Source organism: Esox lucius, chromosome 20 (genome assembly GCF_011004845.1).
Source record: "Esox lucius isolate fEsoLuc1 chromosome 20, fEsoLuc1.pri, whole genome shotgun sequence".
In the NCBI taxonomy this organism is placed as follows: Eukaryota; Metazoa; Chordata; class Actinopteri; order Esociformes; family Esocidae; genus Esox; species Esox lucius.
Genome location: NC_047588.1, coordinates 21,056,728 through 21,076,378, shown reverse-complemented (window position 1 = coordinate 21,076,378; position 19,651 = coordinate 21,056,728). Strand labels below are relative to the sequence as shown.

The 19,651-nt window shown below is 39.3% G+C and overlaps 1 protein-coding gene across 4 annotated transcripts in view; it reads left to right on the top strand.

Annotated features, from left to right (window-relative positions):
• The window catches only part of cdk14 (cyclin-dependent kinase 14), a 187,102-nt gene that overhangs the window by 64,133 nt on the left and 103,318 nt on the right, over positions 1-19,651 (top strand). For all 4 annotated transcript variants that reach the window (XM_034288992.1, XM_010885138.3, XM_020041402.2 and 1 more), the window contains 4 exons: positions 9,410-9,504; positions 10,515-10,594; positions 12,124-12,218; positions 14,496-14,558. In XM_034288992.1, coding sequence (XP_034144883.1) covers positions 9,410-9,504; positions 10,515-10,594; positions 12,124-12,218; positions 14,496-14,558 — 333 coding nt within the window. The remainder of the gene's footprint in view (positions 1-9,409; positions 9,505-10,514; positions 10,595-12,123; positions 12,219-14,495; positions 14,559-19,651) is intronic.

Sequence of the window (19,651 nt, the reverse complement as noted above, 5' to 3'; positions counted from 1 at the left end):
TTCTTAATAAAGCAAAGACATCATTGATGCTCTACCAGCATTCCTCACTCACAATTCACTTCTACCAAGTTTGGGGACAAGACCAAACCATCTCATGTCGAGGTGGGGGGTGGGGGGGTGGGGGGGTGCGCCATGCGCAATACAGAAAATAGGAAAGGTGGATAGGTTATTAATTTAATGTTGAATTATTTTACCAAATGTTGAAATAATTTTGCCCTTCTACGGCCCTGTCCAGCCTGTCTCCTGGTATCTCATCTATGCTCTTGAGACTGTACTGGGAGACACAGCAAACCTTCTTGCAACTGCACGTATGGATGTGCCATCCTGGAGGAGCTGGACTGCCTGTGCAACCTGAATAGGCTGCAGGTACTGCCTCATGCTACCAGTAGTGACATGGACACTAGCAACACATTAAACTAGAGAAGAATCCGTCTGGAAGGATAAGGCGAGAGCAATTGTCTGTGGCAAGTTGTCTTGCTGTTGCCTCGCCAGTGTTGTCACTTTCATTTGCAACAAAACAGGTAACATTGATTCACAATCCCTTATGCTTCCTAAATGGACAGATTGATATTCCTGAAGTTCAATTGACTTGGTGTTATACTGTGATGATTGTTTTCCCTTTGAGCAGTGCAGTAAGAGAAATGGAATAGATACATCTGGATAGAATAGATCAAGATGTGAATAGAATAGAGAAATTCCTTGTATCCGGCAGTGTTTGGGACTGTTCATCTGCTGTCAACAAGGCCGAATTAATCTCGGCCTATGCTGCCCTCCAGGCTTTTGACTTCCTGGCCATGACAGAACATGAATTTCCCAAGAAAATACTGCTATTCTGTTTGCTCTCTCTTGATATAATGATGTGTCTTCCCATAGTCCAAGAGCATCTAGTCGCTTCGGTGGCAGCGCAGGGCTACTTGTTCCTTCAACTTCCCTCTTGCGCATTTACCCATTTCCTTTTTTAAATTCCAAGCTGTCAGTGTGATCTTTCAATTCAAGCTCGACGTTGTTGTCATCAATCTTCCAACTTCCTTAATGAGCTTGACATTGCGATTAGTTAATTCCCAGATAATGGCTCACCACTCATATTACTGGGTGACTTGAACTTAACCAACATCTGCCTTTGTGTCAAATTCTCATTTTCAATTTTTTGACTCCTTTCTATATCAACTCATAATCACAAAGCAAGCAACACACTCAACCTTATATTTCCTAGCTGCTGTTGACAACTAATCTCACCCCCACACCACTCCAGTCATCTGCTCCAGTCGACTTTGTCTCGTTCTCCTTCCAACACCCAGATGACAACATGCATTTGCATGCGTGGAAGACATCTGCACTTGGATGTCAGCCCACCACCTGAAGTTTAACCTTGAAAAGACGGACTGCTCTTCTGTCACAGTAAAGCCTGTCTGCTCCAGGACCTGTCCATCATGGTTGACAACTGCCCTGTGTCTTCCTTCCAGAGTGCAAAGAACCTTGGCTTGACCCTAGGTGACATCCTATAACATCAAGGCAGTGACATGCTCCTGCTATTTTATGCTTTACAACGTTGGTAGAGGACGACTTGGCTTACCGCAGGAAGAAGCACAGGTTCTTGTCCAGGCACTTGTCATCTCATATATGGATTACTGCAACTCACTCTTTCTGGGGCTCCCTGCATATGCAACCAAACTGCTTCAATTTATTCAGAATGAAGCGGCCTGCCTGGTGTTAATCTATCCCAAGTTGTCCCATGTCACCCTGATTCTTCACACATTACAATGGCTTCCAGTGGAAGCTTGAATCCGCTTCCAGGCTATGTTTCTTGCCTCGGAGCAACAAGGAGATCTTCTCTTCCCTACCTTCAGGCAATGATTAAACCCTACGTTCATTCGTTTTCTAACAAGGCTAGATAGTCATCTATGTTGTCTAGACAAACCCTATATTCTGGAATTTATTAATAAGGATGCAGTGGTTGACAGATTCAAATGGCTTGTTTGGATTACGAAAGAGGATAAAATACTTGACCGACTTATGTTTGGGTGCACCCTAATTCAGAAGGCGGCATAACAAGCTATCAATATCAGCAAGTTTACACAACAACATTTTATATTGTCTATTGTATTTTTCGATAAGTCTAAAAAAATTTAGCATTAGCAAGCCGAAAGGCTTTACTCAAATCAGTAATAACATTGGCACAGTGCTACTTTTTTTTTCTAAAGCAGTGTGGCACGAATGTGCCCACAGCCCACAAATCAGCGTCATACGAACTCCCGCAACAGAAACAGCTATTAGCTACTGGGAGGATTTTTTTTATGGGTGGTGGTGGAGAGCGCTGTACAACAAGTCTGTCAATAATATCCCACAGGTGTTTAACTGGTTGACTGTGTAGGCCATAGCATTGGATTCACATCATTTTCATACTCATCAAACCATTTAGTGCCATCTGTGCCCCAATAATGATTCCTCTTTCAAAGTCACTTAGATCTTTAGATTTATTCAGGTTTTTACTTTAATTTGTCCACTGTCTGTGCATGTGTACACACAATATATATTGCCCACCAAAAGTATAGACAACCTTAGTAAACATTTGCCAGAAAATACTACAAATGTTCATGGTTGTTTTTAAAATGTTCACCGAATACCAAAATATATGGCTAATGTATCAAAATGGCCCCATCCTTAGTGTTGCTAAAGCCTTCTACCAAGCGATTTCTAGTAATTCTAGTTACAATATGCATTGGTGCACTGCTCACAGCTACATTCCTCAGGGGACACAGTCCCACTGGTAGGTTTGGGTCTTCTTTTCCTGGCATGCAGTCAACTGATTGATTGCTGTTTTTTGGCCAGAGGGTCCAAAAGCCTGACTAAACTGTTGGTAACAAGCATCTGCAGTGGGGAGAACAAGTATTTGATACACTGGCGATTTTGCAGGTTTTCCCACTTACAAAGCATGTAGAAAGTTATCGTTATTGACCAGTACCTGCCTTTTTTAAAATGTTTATTATTATTATTTTTTGTATTATTATTATGCAAAAGAGATCTATATATTTTAATGTACGGTATTGTTGTATAATACTTGCATAAGTTGTTGTCTCTTAATAAACAAAGTATTAACATTTTTTTTGTCATTTTTATCATAGGTACTCTTCAACTGTGAGTGAAGGAATCTAAAACAAAAATCCAGAAAATCACATTGTATGATTTTTAAGTAATTAATTTGCATTTTATTGCATGACAAAAGTATTTGATACATCAGAAAAGCAGAACTTAATATTTGGTACAGAAACCTTTGTTTGCAATTACAGAGATCATACGTTTCCTGTAGTTCTCGACCAGGTCGCTGGGGAATACAGACTTTCAGCTCCTTCCAAATAATTTCTATTGGGTTCAGGTCTGGAGACTTCTTACGGAGCCCCTCCTTAGTTGCCCTGGCTGTGTGTTTCGGGTCGTTGTCATGCTGGAAGACCCAACCACGACCCATCTTCAATGCTCTTACTGAGGGAAGGAGATCTTGCGATACATGGTCACATCCATCCTCCCCTCAATATGGTGCACTCGCCCTGTCCCCTTTGCAGAAAAGCATCCCCAAAGAATGATGTTTCCACCTCCATTCTTCACGGTTGGGATGGTGTTCTTGGGGTTGTACTCATCCTTCTTCTTCCTCCAAACACGGCGAGTGGAGTTTAGACCAAAAAGCTCTATTTTTGTCTCATCAGACCACATGACATTCTCCCATTCCTCCTCTGGATAATCCAGATGGTCATTGGCAAACTTCAGACGGGCCTGGACATGCGCTGGCTTGAGCAGGGGGACCTGCAGGGTTTTAATCCATGATGCCGTAGTGTGTTACTAATGGTTTTCTTTGAAACTGTGGTCCCAGCTCTCTTCATGTCATTGACCAGGTCCTGCCATGTAGTTCTGGGCTGATCCCTCACCTTCCTCATGATCATTGATGCCCCATGAGGTGAGATCATGCATGGAGCCCCAGACCGAGGGAGATTGACCGTCATCTTGAACTTATTTTCTAATAATTGTGCCAACATTTGTTGCCTTCTCACCAAGCTGCTTGCCTATTGTTCTGTAGCCCATCCCAGCCTTTTGCAGGTCTACAATTCCATCCCTGATGTCCTCAAACAGCTCTCTGGTCTTGGCCATTGTGGAGAGGTTCGAGTCTGTTTGATTGAGTGTGTGGACAGGTGTCTTTTATACAGGTAACAAGTTCAAACAGGTGCAGTTAATACAGGTAATGAGTGGAGAACCGGAGGGCTTCTTAAAGAAAAACATGTCTGTGAGAGACGGAATTCTTACTGGTTGGTAGGTGATAACATACTTATGTCATGCAATAAAATGCAAATTCATTATTTAAAAATCATACAATATGATTTTCTGTTTTAGATTCTGTCTCTTACAGTTGAATTGTACCTATGATAAAAATAACAGAACCTCTACATGCTTTTTAAGTGGGAAAACCTGCAAAATCACCAGTGTATCAAATCCTTGTTCTCCCCACTGTACCTAAATGCCAAGGACAAACACCTGATACTCAGAGCAGATAAAAACAAAAAGGGTAGATGAGAGATCCCAAAATAGAATCCGTTTGTTTGAAAAATGCATGATAAGGACGGTCCAGGTGGAACTTTGCCTGGAAATTGCCCAAAGAGAGAGAGAGTGGCAGGGATCAACTGTAGCCTTCCATAATCTTACACCTTTACCCCCCAACCTTCAGTTCTGTAACTTGTGGGGAAATGAAGTTGGGGCAGTACATAGAGTCTCCACCCAGCATCAAGGTAATAATGAATATGACCTTTAACCCTAACATCTATCACGCACACATACAACCACCCCAAACCATCAGGCTAACACTACGCTGAAGAGCTACTTCACACACTTCACACACAGAGCTACTTCACTTCACACACTGGTGCTGATTCTATATTTGCTCACCAGGCTGCTGGCAGCACAAATTACCCTTAGTGCTCCTGTGGTTGAGGGATGTCTTTTTAGGGATTATATCAGACTTGGATCATGACAGGCCCGACTTCTTTCTTGTGTATGAATATGGCAATGCAAATTAAAGCAATTGTTTTGCAGGGTCTTACTTGTTTAGTTAAACATGTTTGTGGAAAAATATCTTGTTTCAGAAAACAAAACATTTTGTTTACAAATCTTAAAATGTACACTTATCTTTTCTACTGACATGGACTACTACATACATTGACTCAATCTATTCCCAGTGGATTAACTGCATGTGACCAAATTGGAAAAAGGCCTTGCCACAATAAAGAAGATGAAGGAAAGGTGGCATCCAAAACTCCACACTAAAAGGCCTGTTATGTGGTTTCCACTTGCGAGTTTACTGCTGGCAAATCTCTAATTGTTTCAGATCAAGTGTTGTTAACTTAGATTAAAATTGTAGTATAAAATAAATAAATGTAATTAAGGAAATGGTAAACAATTAAGCAAGATGCCTGTTGTAGCTGATGCAACCATTTAAAAGATTTGACTGAGTTTACAGTCTATAATAGAAATTGGAAATCAATTCCAATTAAGTCATTAGGTCCAAATCTATTGACTGAAATAGCATTGTATATAGTAAGTCATAATTCTCAAGAAAACCTAGCGGGAAAACATGAATGTGTCTCATTGTGTCATTCCACCATTTATTTCTTTCATAGGGCATTTTTACATTCACTTCAAATAAGGTCTGTGTCTTGTTTTGGCTTACCTCGCCTCAGATTTCTGATACTTCTGTAAATCTCTTTAGGACAAGGTGACGTTTGGTACCGAATATGTATTATTCACTTAAAGGTTATCCTTAGGACAGAACATCTGTTCTCTGTTGTCCTTGGATCGTACCAGTTTTTGTTTTGATTGTGGTTTAGTGGCTGCAGTCATTTCCCATGGCAGGAAAAAACAGTCAGCGCTTTCTGAGCAGCAGAAGTGAGATATATATACACACACACACACACTTTGAGCTAGTTCAGGAAAAATAGGACTTTTCTGAATTTCAATGCAAAAATGTTTTCCTTGCAGATGTTTACAGAACTGAAGTGGGAGCTATGTCATTGTCGCCATGTCGTCTTATGCTGGCCAAGTAGCCAGTTCTTCCTAGGCCTTATCTTCATTTGTGTAGGCCTCCCATGTCAGGGTGCAGAGTGGTGGAGGGCCTTGGAGACATGTCTGGGGCTGTTGGAGCTGCGAACAGTAGGGATATATTGTAGGATCATCTTCAATGACATAAGCCATTATTTTACTTAATATTCAACATCCCAGTTCCTGGGGCAAGAACTATGTTATCCTGGGGCGTGTGTGAAAGATATTACTGTGCTGCTCTTAAACACCCTGCTCATATCCATGGAAATGGATTCAGTCATTGCCAATATGGGATCAAATGACATTATGAAGGTAATCTCTGAACAGTAACAGAATTTGTAGTTATGATTAACTTGCTTCCAGGACCTATTTTTTGGGGGATATTTTGCGCTTTGCCCCGTGGCTTGTAGCATTGAATGTGTCAGGCTCCTAGCATTTCACAACTGGCTGACTGCTGATAATCCATTGGAGTAATTCTTGTAGATCATTTTGAAACCTTCTGGAAGCAAATTACTTTCAATAGACTGGCATCCACCAAAATCATCTGTGCAAGTAACAGACAATCATTAGGCTTGCTTTTCCAGCTCTCTTAGTGTCATCCTGTGGTGTAACATATTATATTATTTTCCTTGTGAATGTAAGAATGGCTCAGCCCTAACTGGAATATTATGAAATGGCAGAGTCAATCACCTGATCTTAACCCGACCGAGCATGCATTTCACTTGCTGAAGACAAAACTAAAGGCAGAAAGGCCCACGAACAAACAACAACTGAAGACAGCTACAGTAAAGGCCTGGCAAAGCATCACAAAGGAGGAACCCTGCGTTTGGTGATGTCCAAAGCAGTCATTGCCTGCAAAGGATTCTCGACAAAGTATTACAAATTAACATTTCTTTTATGATTGTGTTAATTTGTCCAATTAGATTTGAGCCCCTGAAATAAGGGGACTATGTATGATAATGGTTTCATATGATACATTTTGTCCAATCCTTTGAATTAAAGTTGGAATTCTGCACTTCAATTGCATCTCTGTTGATTCATTTCAAATCTATTGTGGTGGCGTACAGAGCCAAAATAATGAAAATTGTGTCAGTGTCCAAATGTTTCCGGACCTAACTGTATCCTACATATGCGCGACATTGGGACGTGCCAAGGATCTAAAACAACACCTGCCGTCTTCACAGTTGGTATCTGCCGCTCTGGGCTTCATTGCTACCTCTGTAAAAGTCCCGCCCCCTCATTAGTTTAAGAACAAGGAAATACACAAACAGATAAATACAGAAATAAAATATTAGGGAAATACATTGATAGGAAAATGAATATCATCATCATGTTTTCTTTGCGCTTGGGGCTTAGGCCGGATATATGTATGTAATCAATATATGACAACTGTTGATGTAAATAGGGCCTTATAAAATGCATTTGATTGACTAGTTATTAGCCTAAATGTCAAAGAATACTTTTTCATTCAATCACAGAATTGTTTCTAATAGCCCCCCAAAATAGAAAATGAGGTAGCCCCCTAATTTGTGTAGTGCTTTACAGACTCACATAACATTACATTTCATTACATTTGATTTCAATTAACTATCTACTAACACTAACCCTTATCATAAACCTAATCTTAACCTGACCCTATCACTTACTCTTAACCTAACTTTCTCCTTAGCAAGTATTTATTTTTCATTTTTTTAGGTTGTTTAATAGTATTAATATCTGTAGAGCATCTACTCATGGTGGTCTTGACTATCCAAATAAAATGTAACCAAAAATGATTGTTTAATGGAAAGTATTATGACTATATTATAACAGTTTGGGTAGTACACTGTATATATCGTACAGAAATTGTAAAATGTTTTTAATAAAAATGCAATCGCCAATATTTACCCCAGAGGAATATGACCATGATTTGCTGATCCCTGGCAATTTTCCCTAGTACAGGTGTGCCAGAACCAGAAAAGGAACCTGGCAAGCCTAGTTCAGCAGGGCCGCAATTAAAATTAATAAATACTGTTGCCCTCACCAGATTCGAACCTGGGTCTCCCGCATGAGAGGCACTGTTTTTAACCAATATGCGACAGCACTACACACTTACTCACTGGCTAGACACCATTAAGCATTGTGTTAAATTGACTAACGTTTCTGAATAATTTTATCTCCACCACAAGTGTCTTTGAATTTTATGGCTTTTGCCACTGGCCTTTTTAACAGCGTATTAGCCAGAAATTGGCTTATCCATTAACTTACTGGAATAGTCATAAGAATTGAGCAATTTCTAGTGAGACTGTACTTTACACTGTCAAAATTATTTGATTTCATGGCATAACAATGTACTTTTTTCTTTAATTCGTGAATTACATTGATACAAAATAACTATCAATAAAGGTGATGATTACTTTTTCATCAAGTGAATTGATGAGAGAATCGTGGAATCTACCAGAAATAGTCACTATACTGTATAAACGTAAACAGTTTTAGTTTAGGCCTACACTGAATGTTGTAGCTAGCTAAGTTTCTGTCTATCCTGACCCAAAAAAGCATGCCCGGGTGCGTACTTTGAAAATCCACAAGAAATACACGCAATATAACCGTAAACAGTTTTATTGCGGCCTGCAATTAATATAAACAAAAGTCAGTGTTCTCACTAGATTAAAACTCAAGTCTTCCACTACACCACAGCACTACACGTTTTTGTTTTTTCAGTCGCTAGACACCATTGAGCATTGTGTAAAACTAACAAACGTTTCTTATTAAGTTTACCTCCACTACAAATAGTGCCTATGAACTGTATGGCTTTTGCCACTGGCTGTTTTAACAGCTTATTTGCCAGTAACAGGCTTACTAGTATCTACTAACTTCCTAGGAATAGTCATGAGAATTGAGCAATTTCTAGCGAGACTGAAGATGAACTTTTCTATGCCAGAAACAGTCGCAATATAACTGTAAACTGTTTTATTTAAGGCTTACTATAATGTAGATAATGAAGGTTAAAGCCAGCCAAGTTTTCGTCTATGCAGAATCATTCATAAAGCATACTTTGTTTTCACTGTGAGAAGATACGAATGCGGTACCTATAGCTTCCATCTTCTAAGGTAGAAACAATTGATACAGTCCTTGTCATTAATCTACAGGCTGTGTGCCAAGAGAGGTGCTTGTATCTGGTGTTAAAGAGTGGATCTGGTGTTCTTGTCTCTTATCCCAAACGCAATAATTGACTTTGAAATTTTTTAAATAGCAGACATGGTGCTATGGCTCTCACGTCATCAATATCACATTAACCTATTGTAATTGCTGTCTCTCTTCCTGAATTGTATTCTCTTTTTCATGGTTTCAGCCCACAAGCCCCAAGTTCGGAAAGGCAGATTCTTATGAGAAGCTTGAGAAACTGGGAGAAGGCTCATACGCTACAGTATACAAAGGGAAAAGCAAGTGAGTCCAAACACTGTATGTACACAATTACATGGTATTATAAAGCAGGGCCATAAAGAAGTATAGATTAAGGAAAGAGTAATAACAATTACTGTGCATATTCTAGATTCAATTATTTTCACTAGTTCATTAGTTTAGCACTGCAACAGCTGCACTTTTCAAGCATATATTGTTGTTGTAGTAAATCACTTTCATATGGATCATTCAAGAGTTATGTTTTTGGCCTCCAGAGTAGTCCAGTATTCTTGTTTATTTATTTGGATCCTTATTTGCTGCTGCCGAAGCAGCAGAACTGAATTGTACTGCCATGGACCCAGGGTAATTCCTTGGTAGTGCCATACAGAACATGGCTGGGAGTCCCATTAGGGCTGCTAAGGATTGCCTTGTCATACTGCACTGTAGCAAATCCTTGTGTCAGGTTGGGTACCTACAACTATTTGTAGTTTTTTGGCAAGAGGAGCGTTGCCCCCCAACAATGCTTTTCCCTGCTGACTTCATGTTTGAACAAGCAGTGTGATGAAAAGCAGCACAATTTGATGTCTCGAAAGACACATGCCCCAGTCTCTTTGACTTACCCAAGCCCACTGTGAGTTGTTGTGATAAGACGTTGTATGCCCGAATTTATGAATTTGGGAGGAAATACAAAATCATATTTTAGTAAATATAATAATAATTATTATATATAGTCATTATAGGAAATAGTTATTATAAGAAACAGTTATTATTTTCCAGTTTGTGAAGTGAAGTGAAATGATCCAGATTGTAATAGAAAATGTATTCCTGCTGCAAATGTTTGATGCATTATCTCACATTTATTTGTATGTTTTTCTTCTCTACAATGGATTTAATTCTGAGGTTTATTTAATTAAGTCTTGTACTGTCTCACTCCAGTGGCCCTAAATTGCATTTCTTTGACTTCTCCCTATTCACCGTATTCACTTCCTGTCTAATATTGGGTTGTTTGTTCATCTGGTGGATTATGTTTGGGTGCCATCTCTTCTTGTTGCCAGGGTGAACGGCAAGCTGGTGGCCCTGAAAGTGATTCGTTTGCAGGAGGAGGAGGGGACACCATTCACCGCCATCAGAGAAGGTGGGTCTCCGTCTTACCTAGTTGGGTTACATTAGGATCAGGCTCAGGTGAATTATAAAGATCTTAAGGTTCATTTTAAATGGACCTTAAGAGATTGAAGATATGTTTAAGTGGGTTTCAGTTAGTGTTATGGTGACTTTTAGATGGTGTCAGAGAGATTCTACTAGAAAATGTTTTGTTTGGAAAGTCACAATCTAAAGCCTGGACTTGGGAAAGTGAATCTTAATTTTTTACCATTGATTCCACCTCAAATCCAATTTGGAAAACTGCCTTTGATGTTAGTTAGAGATCTGAAAGCTATTACCCCTATGAAAACCAAAATCCCATCCTGTGCTCACCTTATTCTTATTCATAGCATGGTGTTCTGGCTAACTGGAGCTGGGCTGGCTAGTAGTCTTTGATTGTGAGTGTGGGTGTGAGAAACTTGTGGTACACTGACCTACACAGACTGGTAGAGGTGTGGCGGTGCTGTGCTTCATTTAGATGAGAAAATTAGATGAGAAAACGATTCTGTCTGTTTGATCTGTGAGATCCTGATCAGATAAACTGAGCTAGCAACCACTCACCCCACCCAGCCTCCCTATGCCTCACTTCCCCAGTGAGTGGATCCGAAAATCACTTTGAAATTGAACTAATTCAACAATTACTGAGCTGAGATGCTCCCAAAGTGGAAACGTGGACAGAATTATAGGCCACTGGTGAAAGCAATACCTACACCCCTGAGAGACAACCCGTGTGTGTATATGTGTATATACTTGTGCCACTGTTCATCCTTTGTAGTGTATGTATGCAACTGTCTAAACTCCCCTTTAGAAAAAAAAGTTGCTTACTATGCCGCCTTTGTTCTTTGTTCGAAATTGAACCATTCCCTGTGTTGTTCAGTTCTTAACGGGATAAGATTTCTGTCAACTGTTTGTTTGACCTGACTCGCGTGATTGCGTCTCCACAGTAATTGGTGGAGGGAGAGAAGCAGACAGGCTTTGGTGGAGCCTTAGTGTCTCTGATCACATCTTTCAAGCACATGAAAAGCCAGCAGTCGAAGCTGTGCAGAGTGGCTCCTCCAACAAGGGTTTATAGTGATGCTATTAGCACTAATTGCTCTGTTCATGCACATTTCTCCTCGCTGACACAATAGGTACAAATGCCTCCCAAGTAATAGGGGAGTAATGGTACATCTCCAAGGCATTGTCTCCCTCTCACCCTCCCTCTCTCCCTCCCTCAAAGCCTTTACTCTGTCAAGAAGTTGGTGGCACACTGAAAGAATTCAAACTTATATTTCATCATCCCTATTTGATTCCATCTGACAGTATTGTTAGCTATGGCTTTTCCATACTGTAGTCTATTCTATTCTATCATTTTGTTATATTCTAGTAATTATTCTAAATGGTACAACTAATATACTAATATGCTATTATTATGAATAACTACCATCCAGTACTCTATTAATACATGGCAATACTGATAGTGGTTTTGATGGGGGTAACTGCTACTGTACAACAAGAAAATGATATTGTATCCTATTTTTCCAGCATCTCTTCTGAAAGGCCTGAAGCACTCCAACATTGTACTGCTCCATGACATCATCCACACCAAGGAAACCCTGACGCTGGTCTTTGAGTATGTGGTAAGTGTCAGAACATAATGGATACTTTAATGCGTCATGTTATGGGGTTTAGCTCTAAACAGGTCTTCATGTTGAGTCAGAGCGCCATCTGGATATGTTGTATTGCGCTGCATGGGTGCTAGAGCAATATATGCATTAGTACTAGATCAGTATGCAGTCCTACATATGAGAAATCATCTGTGGGGGATCATGCATTGAAATTTCCCTCAGGGCGTCCTCTGCACTCATTTGCTACATACTTTAGTCTGAAACACCATTACTAACATTTAGGTGATGTAAACATTAGGGCTGTTGTACAAGTCATGAGCAATCGGAAAATCTCTAACCAATGAGAGTTTCAGTGCCAGTGAAATGTTGCTTGACCCACGTGTGTTCTGGCTATGGCTTAACCCATTGATTTCTGGAACAAATCTGAGGGAACAAATTGGTTTCTGTGAGGCTTTGAACAGAAACAGGGAGTTGACATAGAATGGTGGCCAAACCACTAGTGGCGTGGCAGGCTCATGCCTGGTGATAAAGCCCAAACCTAGGAACATGGTTAGACATTTCATAGGAGGATTTTAATATAGGTTTCGGTGGCATATGCAGGTAATCGCACACATACACTCACTCACACATACTTTGAATAGCAATAATGGCAGGACTTCCCTTTCTCTACCGTGGAGTAAAGTGGGGTGGCCTGTCTGCTACTGAAAGATACAGTGTGCACGTGCATTACCAGCCAGAATACCAATCTCTTCAGACCTTGAGCAGCAGCTCTCTGCTCAGCATTAATTCATCAGGGATATATGTAAATAGGTCAAGCTTTCTGATCTTGATATGCAAAGCAAGATCTGCCTGTTTTAAAAGAACCTTACTCAGCATTATAAATAATAATTCTTCCAAGTTTTCTTTAATACATGCTGTGTGGTATGTTGCCTGGTGCAACGAAACAAGAGCCAGCTGGTATTGTACAGATTCTGATATGCATCAAGTAGATACTGTATGTATGGATATGTTTGACAAGTATGTCTCCCCATAGCCTTTGTTATGATGGACCTTCCTTCTCTCACTGTGAACGTTGAACAGACAAAGCGGATAGCATATATATGACAGAAATGTAATATGCAACATTGGATCTGTTTGTTGTCAATTTCCTTGGACCTTAATTGCAGCACAGCTAGTTTCATGCTGTTCCATTCTGCTGTGTTCATGCCTATAATTCCAGACGTGCCTCTTTTATATACAGAAGGCTCCGCACCAAGCTAAATCAATTCATTTTCTTGTCTAGCAGTTAATGATGATTGACGGGGAGTGAGCCAGACGGAGAGAGGAGATGAGGAAGAATGGAGAGGGGGGTAGAGAGAGACAGTGGGGGCGATTAAAGATATGGAGGAGAACAGGGTGGCGAGCAAGAGATGGAGAGAGAGAGTAAAACGGAGAGAGTAAGACACAGGACAGCGAGTGTTTGACAGAAAGTGACTGAGAGAGACAGAGGACAGATAGAGATTGAGGGAAAGTGGAAAAGACAGAATCAGAGAGACAAAGGACAGAAGAGTTTTAAAGATACGGGACAGTGAGGAATGGAGGGAGAGAGAGGACAAAGAAAGAGAGGTTTTGAGAAAGATGGACAGGCATGACGTTGACTGGTTTGAGTGTTATATTTGAATTATTTGTGAAAAAGATTGCATAAGAAGTAGCGTTTACGCAAATATAATATATGCACATATCACCAGGAGCCACGGTTTCCGTTCATGTGCTGGTGTCTGTGTACATGTGTGGTACCCTGGTATGCTGTTAGAATAAAAGAGTATTACAGCTCAGGGTCATTTCTCATGTCCAAGTGTTGCTACATCTCTCATCCCTCCAGACAATCACATTAAAAGCTTTGTACCAAAGGTTTCCTCTGTTGATTTCATATAAACCGGATATCATTCATCTAGAGACAGGGGAGACAGACTGGGGGTCTAAAAGAAATGTTCTATGTGATGCTTGGTGCAATCCAATGATTATATTGGTGTCTGCAGTCTGGCTCTGATATTTTAACATGCTTTGAATAGCAAGGGGAAAACATTACGTTTTTTGAATTGGCTGATTTCTTCATTCTCAACCCAACCGGTTATTGTCATGAATATAATAGGACTGTGTTGATACCAGCATCAAAAGTCTTATCAGTACTATGTCAAGGAAAACCTCTTTTTAGAACAGCCCTGCTGCAAAGCTAATTTTGTCACATACATTTACATTCCAATTATTTCAACATAATGTAATTTTGGGTCATCTTCTTCTTAATAACAGCACACAGACCTCTGCCAGTATATGGACAGGCACCCAGGAGGGCTGCATCCAGACAATGTGAAGGTAAGGATGGTTTCCATTAATTCATTTAATTCAATATTATTGACACGACAAGTTAAAATACCTATATTGAGTATAATATAAAATTAATTGTGTATGAAATACCTATTTTTGTAAAGTCTTAAAACTGTTCTCATGTGTACATTGCATTATACATTTTTTTTTATCCAAGTGGACTTTCTTCTGTCTGAAAGTATAAGTAAGGTAGATGGAGAGGGCCAGCAATGTAGACTTGGCCAGAAGGGCTTCAGAAAACATTTTCATTTTTGACCTGGCAGCTGAAAATGAAACCAAAGTGACTGTGTGGAGACATGTGGCAACATCCCAAATGGCAGGCTATTCCATTTGTTCCACACTCTGGTCACATTACTGCAGTATTGGGAAGAGGGTGCAATTTGAGGCACTTCCTGGCAAAAGAACACAGACACCAGTCAGAGGAAGACTCTGCCTATAAGGCCAGCATCCTGGAGTCACCTATTCACTTTTGACATTGAGACTGTTGTTTGAAGGTACTACTTATTGAAGTTGCCAGTTCACGACCTGTGAGGTGTCTGTTTCTAAAATTAGACAAACTAACGTATTTGTCCTCTTGCAACGGGGTCTCCCACTGCTCTTTGTATTCTGGTTAAAGCCAGTTTGTGCTGTTCTGTGAAGGGAGTACTACACATCGATGTATGTAATCTTCAGTTTCTTGGTCATTTCTTGCATGGAGTAGCCTTCCTTTCTCATGGAGTAGCCTTCCTTTCTCATGGAGTAGCCTTCCTTTCTCATGGAGTAGCCTTCATTCTCAGAACACGAATAGACTGAAGAGTTTCAGAAGAAAGTGTTTTGTTTCTTGCCATTTTGAACCTGTAATCAAATCCACATACTCTTGCTGACGATTCTGAACTAGTGTAAAAGCCAGTTGCATTGTTTCTTTAATCAGCACAACAGTTTTCAGCAGTGCTAACATAATCACAAAGAGTTATTTAATGATCAGTTAGCCTTTTAAATTGATTTAAATTAAAATACATTAATTAAAATTTAATACAGAATGCCATTGGAACACTGGACTGATGGTTGCAGATAATGGGCCTCTGAATGCCTATGTAGATTGTTTCCAGTTACAATAGAAATGTACAACATTAACAATGTCTACACCTTATTTCTGATCAATTTGATGTTATAATAAACAGTATAATATGTTATAATAACCTGTGTCCTACACACAAATCACCAATCAATTGATTTGGCACCATCCACAAATCGCCAGTCAACAAACCTGACTGGGGAAGTCAATTCACATACGGTATATTTTCGGAAAATAATACGTAGGAAACCTAAGGATACACAGCAAAACATATGATACCTAAACCTGGGAACTAAGATGCTGAAGATGAGTATCATTAGGTTTGGGAAGTAATGTTGTGTTGGTGCTCGAAAGGGAAACCTGCTGATAACAATACCGCAGAAACAAATTGTGAAACAGCAATTCCAAAATATGACGGCCTTTGCCAATTTCTACTACGCAACTCGAATGTGTTTATGGAAGCAGCATGTCTTGCTTGAAGTAGTAGCTGGGTAGTTTATATCATCAGTGACTGACGTAAACACCAACTCTGACCATGTGTCATCATCTTAATTTAGGGCTAAAGCCTTATTAACATCTGGTAGTTGGATGAAAAATATTCAGGTCACCATAATATCTGTTTTACACTGTGGGGATATTATCTCAAACCACCTGAAGTTGTATAGATGTGTTTATTGCTGGTTCTAGTTTAAAACTCACCTCTGTGCTTTGTATTTAAATGTAGGTTAGGACTTAGTATATGCAAGAAGAGAGCACCATTCTGTTTTTTTATACAACATTGTATATGACTCTCTGTATGAATAAGAGTTTAATATGGTTTATCATTTACAACAGCTCTAAACCTAAACCCAACCTCAATCTCAATAATCAAATATTTATGCCTGCATTTGAACTATCCCAATGCCTAATCCTAACCTTAACTGGTAATGCATTGGCCCTACTGTAGTTCTAACCCTAACACCAATTGTAATTTTTACCCTAAACCAAACAATTGGGCGGAAAAATTGTCTTTTGCTAAATGGGAACCAAAACAATGTTTCCTTTAGTCAACTTTTTCTGATTAACCAGAGTTTGATGATTTTTCTGTCCCTGTCAGAAACACATACACATACATACACAAAGCAATTTGAACAAAGCACAATTAATGATGCATTATGTTTTTAACTCCCCGACCCACAGTTACTAGCTTTTCACAGGTTTGTTGTTTACCAATTACTGCAGTGCATTGCCAATTAGTCAATGTGTTTTGATCCTGTTTCCTTTATGGTAATATCTTTACCCTTACAAGGCAAAGTTTTCTCTATCTCTCTCCATAGTATGTAAAATCCCTGTTTCCTAATTCCTCTCCTTCAATTCCCTTTTTCCTCTCTGCCCATCCCCTAATTCCTTTTCTGCCATAGACTGTGTGGTGGAAGCCCCTGGAAGGGTCGTTGGGGTGAGGAGGGGGATGTGGGAGGTTAGGTTATACTATTGATATTCTGGGGAGCGGGCTGCTGGCAGCTATTGACTTTACGGCAATGCAGCTTAAACTCTGTCCTTCCTTACATCTATTCCGTTCTCTCCTTCATCCCACTCTTGTCAATTAATGGTTCAAGACTATGCATTCCTTTAGGTGAACATAGTTGGAGGAGAACTTTGGTATGATTTATGCTTAATATTATTCATTAATTTTATATGAATGTTGTGGAAGAGAAACTCTTGGCAGTTCACATCTATAATAATTTATTTGGAATGAAACAGTGTGGTTTATGGTTTTATTTTCTGTGTACATTGTTAGCTGAGCTTGGTGAGAGGGATTCTATATGTATTGCATGTTTTAGGATTCTGCTTACTAAAATATTATTTAATATATTGTTGTATATTATTAACTGCAAGAAAACATTCTAGCAATACAAAATTGAATATGCATCTGTATATTCATCTTTATCTTATATTCCCATGGTGTGTTTAAAAGGATTCTGGGTAAATTAATCTCTTTAAAAAGGATAATAATCCCTGTGACATGCACAGAAAACCAATGCATTTGGGTTTAATTTACATCTGTTTTTCCTTGCATCTATTTTCTAATTACTATTCCCCTTGAACTTCCCTTTCAATCAAACAATGCTAATTTGACACAATATTTTTTATAGCTGACAATAATAGTTACTTTCCAGATACGTTTTGATGTTTAGTTAGCAGAGAGAGTAAATTTGATTGTTTTGAAAGCCAATTTAATAAGGCTTTTGACAAGTCTGTTGTGACTTACATGAGTAAAGATGTAATTACCATGCACATTTCCAGCGCACCGTGCTTGCCCATTTAAAACATTGTAAGCTGTTGGACCTGGCTTTTTATTATTTGTCAAATTTATTTTATGAAGCGTTTTTGCTGGACCGCGTAAGCGGAGCCAGCTAAGAAAAGCGAATTATCTCTTACTGAGTGACTGACTGACTGACTATGCCTTGTTAAATAGCGTAGTGGTTAGAGAAGTGGACTTGTGAACTAAAGGTCCCGAGTTTGTATCTCCTCGTAGACGAATCAAAGTACACGTTGTGAATTATTCCATATTGACAAAAACTTTGCTGGCTAAAACCGAAACCTGAAATTCTATATGGTTATATTGCGACTGTTTCTGGCATGGAAAAGTTCATCTTCAGTCTCTCTAGCAATTGTTCAGTTCTTATGATTATTCCTAAGAAGTTGGTAGATAATAGTAAGCCTATTACTGGCTAATAAGCTGTTCAAACAGCCAAATTGCTTTGGCAGTCTCGCTAGCAATTGCTCAATTCCTATGACAATTCCAATAAGTTAGTAGATACTGGAAAAGCCTTTTACTGGCTAATAAGCTGTTAAACTGGCCAGTGGCAAATGAGGAGTTGTTCAGGATAGAGGCGGTACTGACACGCAGCGAACACAGAGTTCTGTGGTGTAGTCATTAGCAACACAGCCTTTCACGTGGGCTTCCGGGTTCGAATCTCAAGAGGGCAATACTTTCTATTGCGGTCTGGCTGAACTAGGCTTGCCTGGTTTCTTGTTTACACCAGCAATTGTCAGTAGCTCTAGGTCCTTATACAGATTCCCACCCTAAACTAAAAACTCAAGAAAGGGACATTTATTCACTGTATTTAGATTTCACACTTACATATTGTCTTTTCATTTCCATTCTTGCATTCTGCAATCACCAATTTATTTGTATTATTCAGGTGCATAGTGTAGTCATTGAAAGTCAAGAGAAAATAAATAGAATACTGTGGACATTTGTATTGGGTATTGATTTCCTCTTAAGCCTTCCAGTGAAGCAGCCACTATTTGTTATTGATGCTTGAGATCAGATTGTCAATGTGATGGCATTTATCTATTTCATCAATGGTCAATAGTCCAAGCTGAAAAAAAATTATAATGGGTAATTATCGATTGATTGGCTAGAACTGACATTGTGGTATGTGTGTGTGTGTTTGTGCATGTGTGTTTTAATTTTAGTATCCGAGTTAGGACTGAAAATCATACAAAGTGATGACATTTGGCCATTCTTTAATTTAACCATAAGCGTTATCTGACTTGGGTTTAAGTTTAGGGTTAGAATTAGGGCTATCATTAGGCTTAAGGTGGATTCACAACAAGACGCAACCGCCGTTTATAACACCATGTTTTAGTGAAAGATTTATTTTTCACCAGTGGCAGGCAGAGCATCTTGAATCCCCCCAAAAATCTATGTCTCTGAGTGATATACATAATACAGTTGTGCTCATAAGTTTGCATACCCTGGCAGAAATTGAAATTTTGGCATTGATTTAGAAAATGTGACTGATTATTTAAAAACTGTCTTTTATTTAAGGAGAGTGATCATAGAGAAAGCCATTTATTATCACATAGTTGTTTGGCTCCTTTATATATCATAATGATAACAGAAATCACCCAAATGGCCCGGATCAAATGTTTACCCTTGAATGGCCTTGTTATAGACAGGTGACACACACAGGTTAACATGGCAATTAAAGGTTAATTTCCCACACCTGTGGCTTTTTAAATTACAATTAGTGTCTGT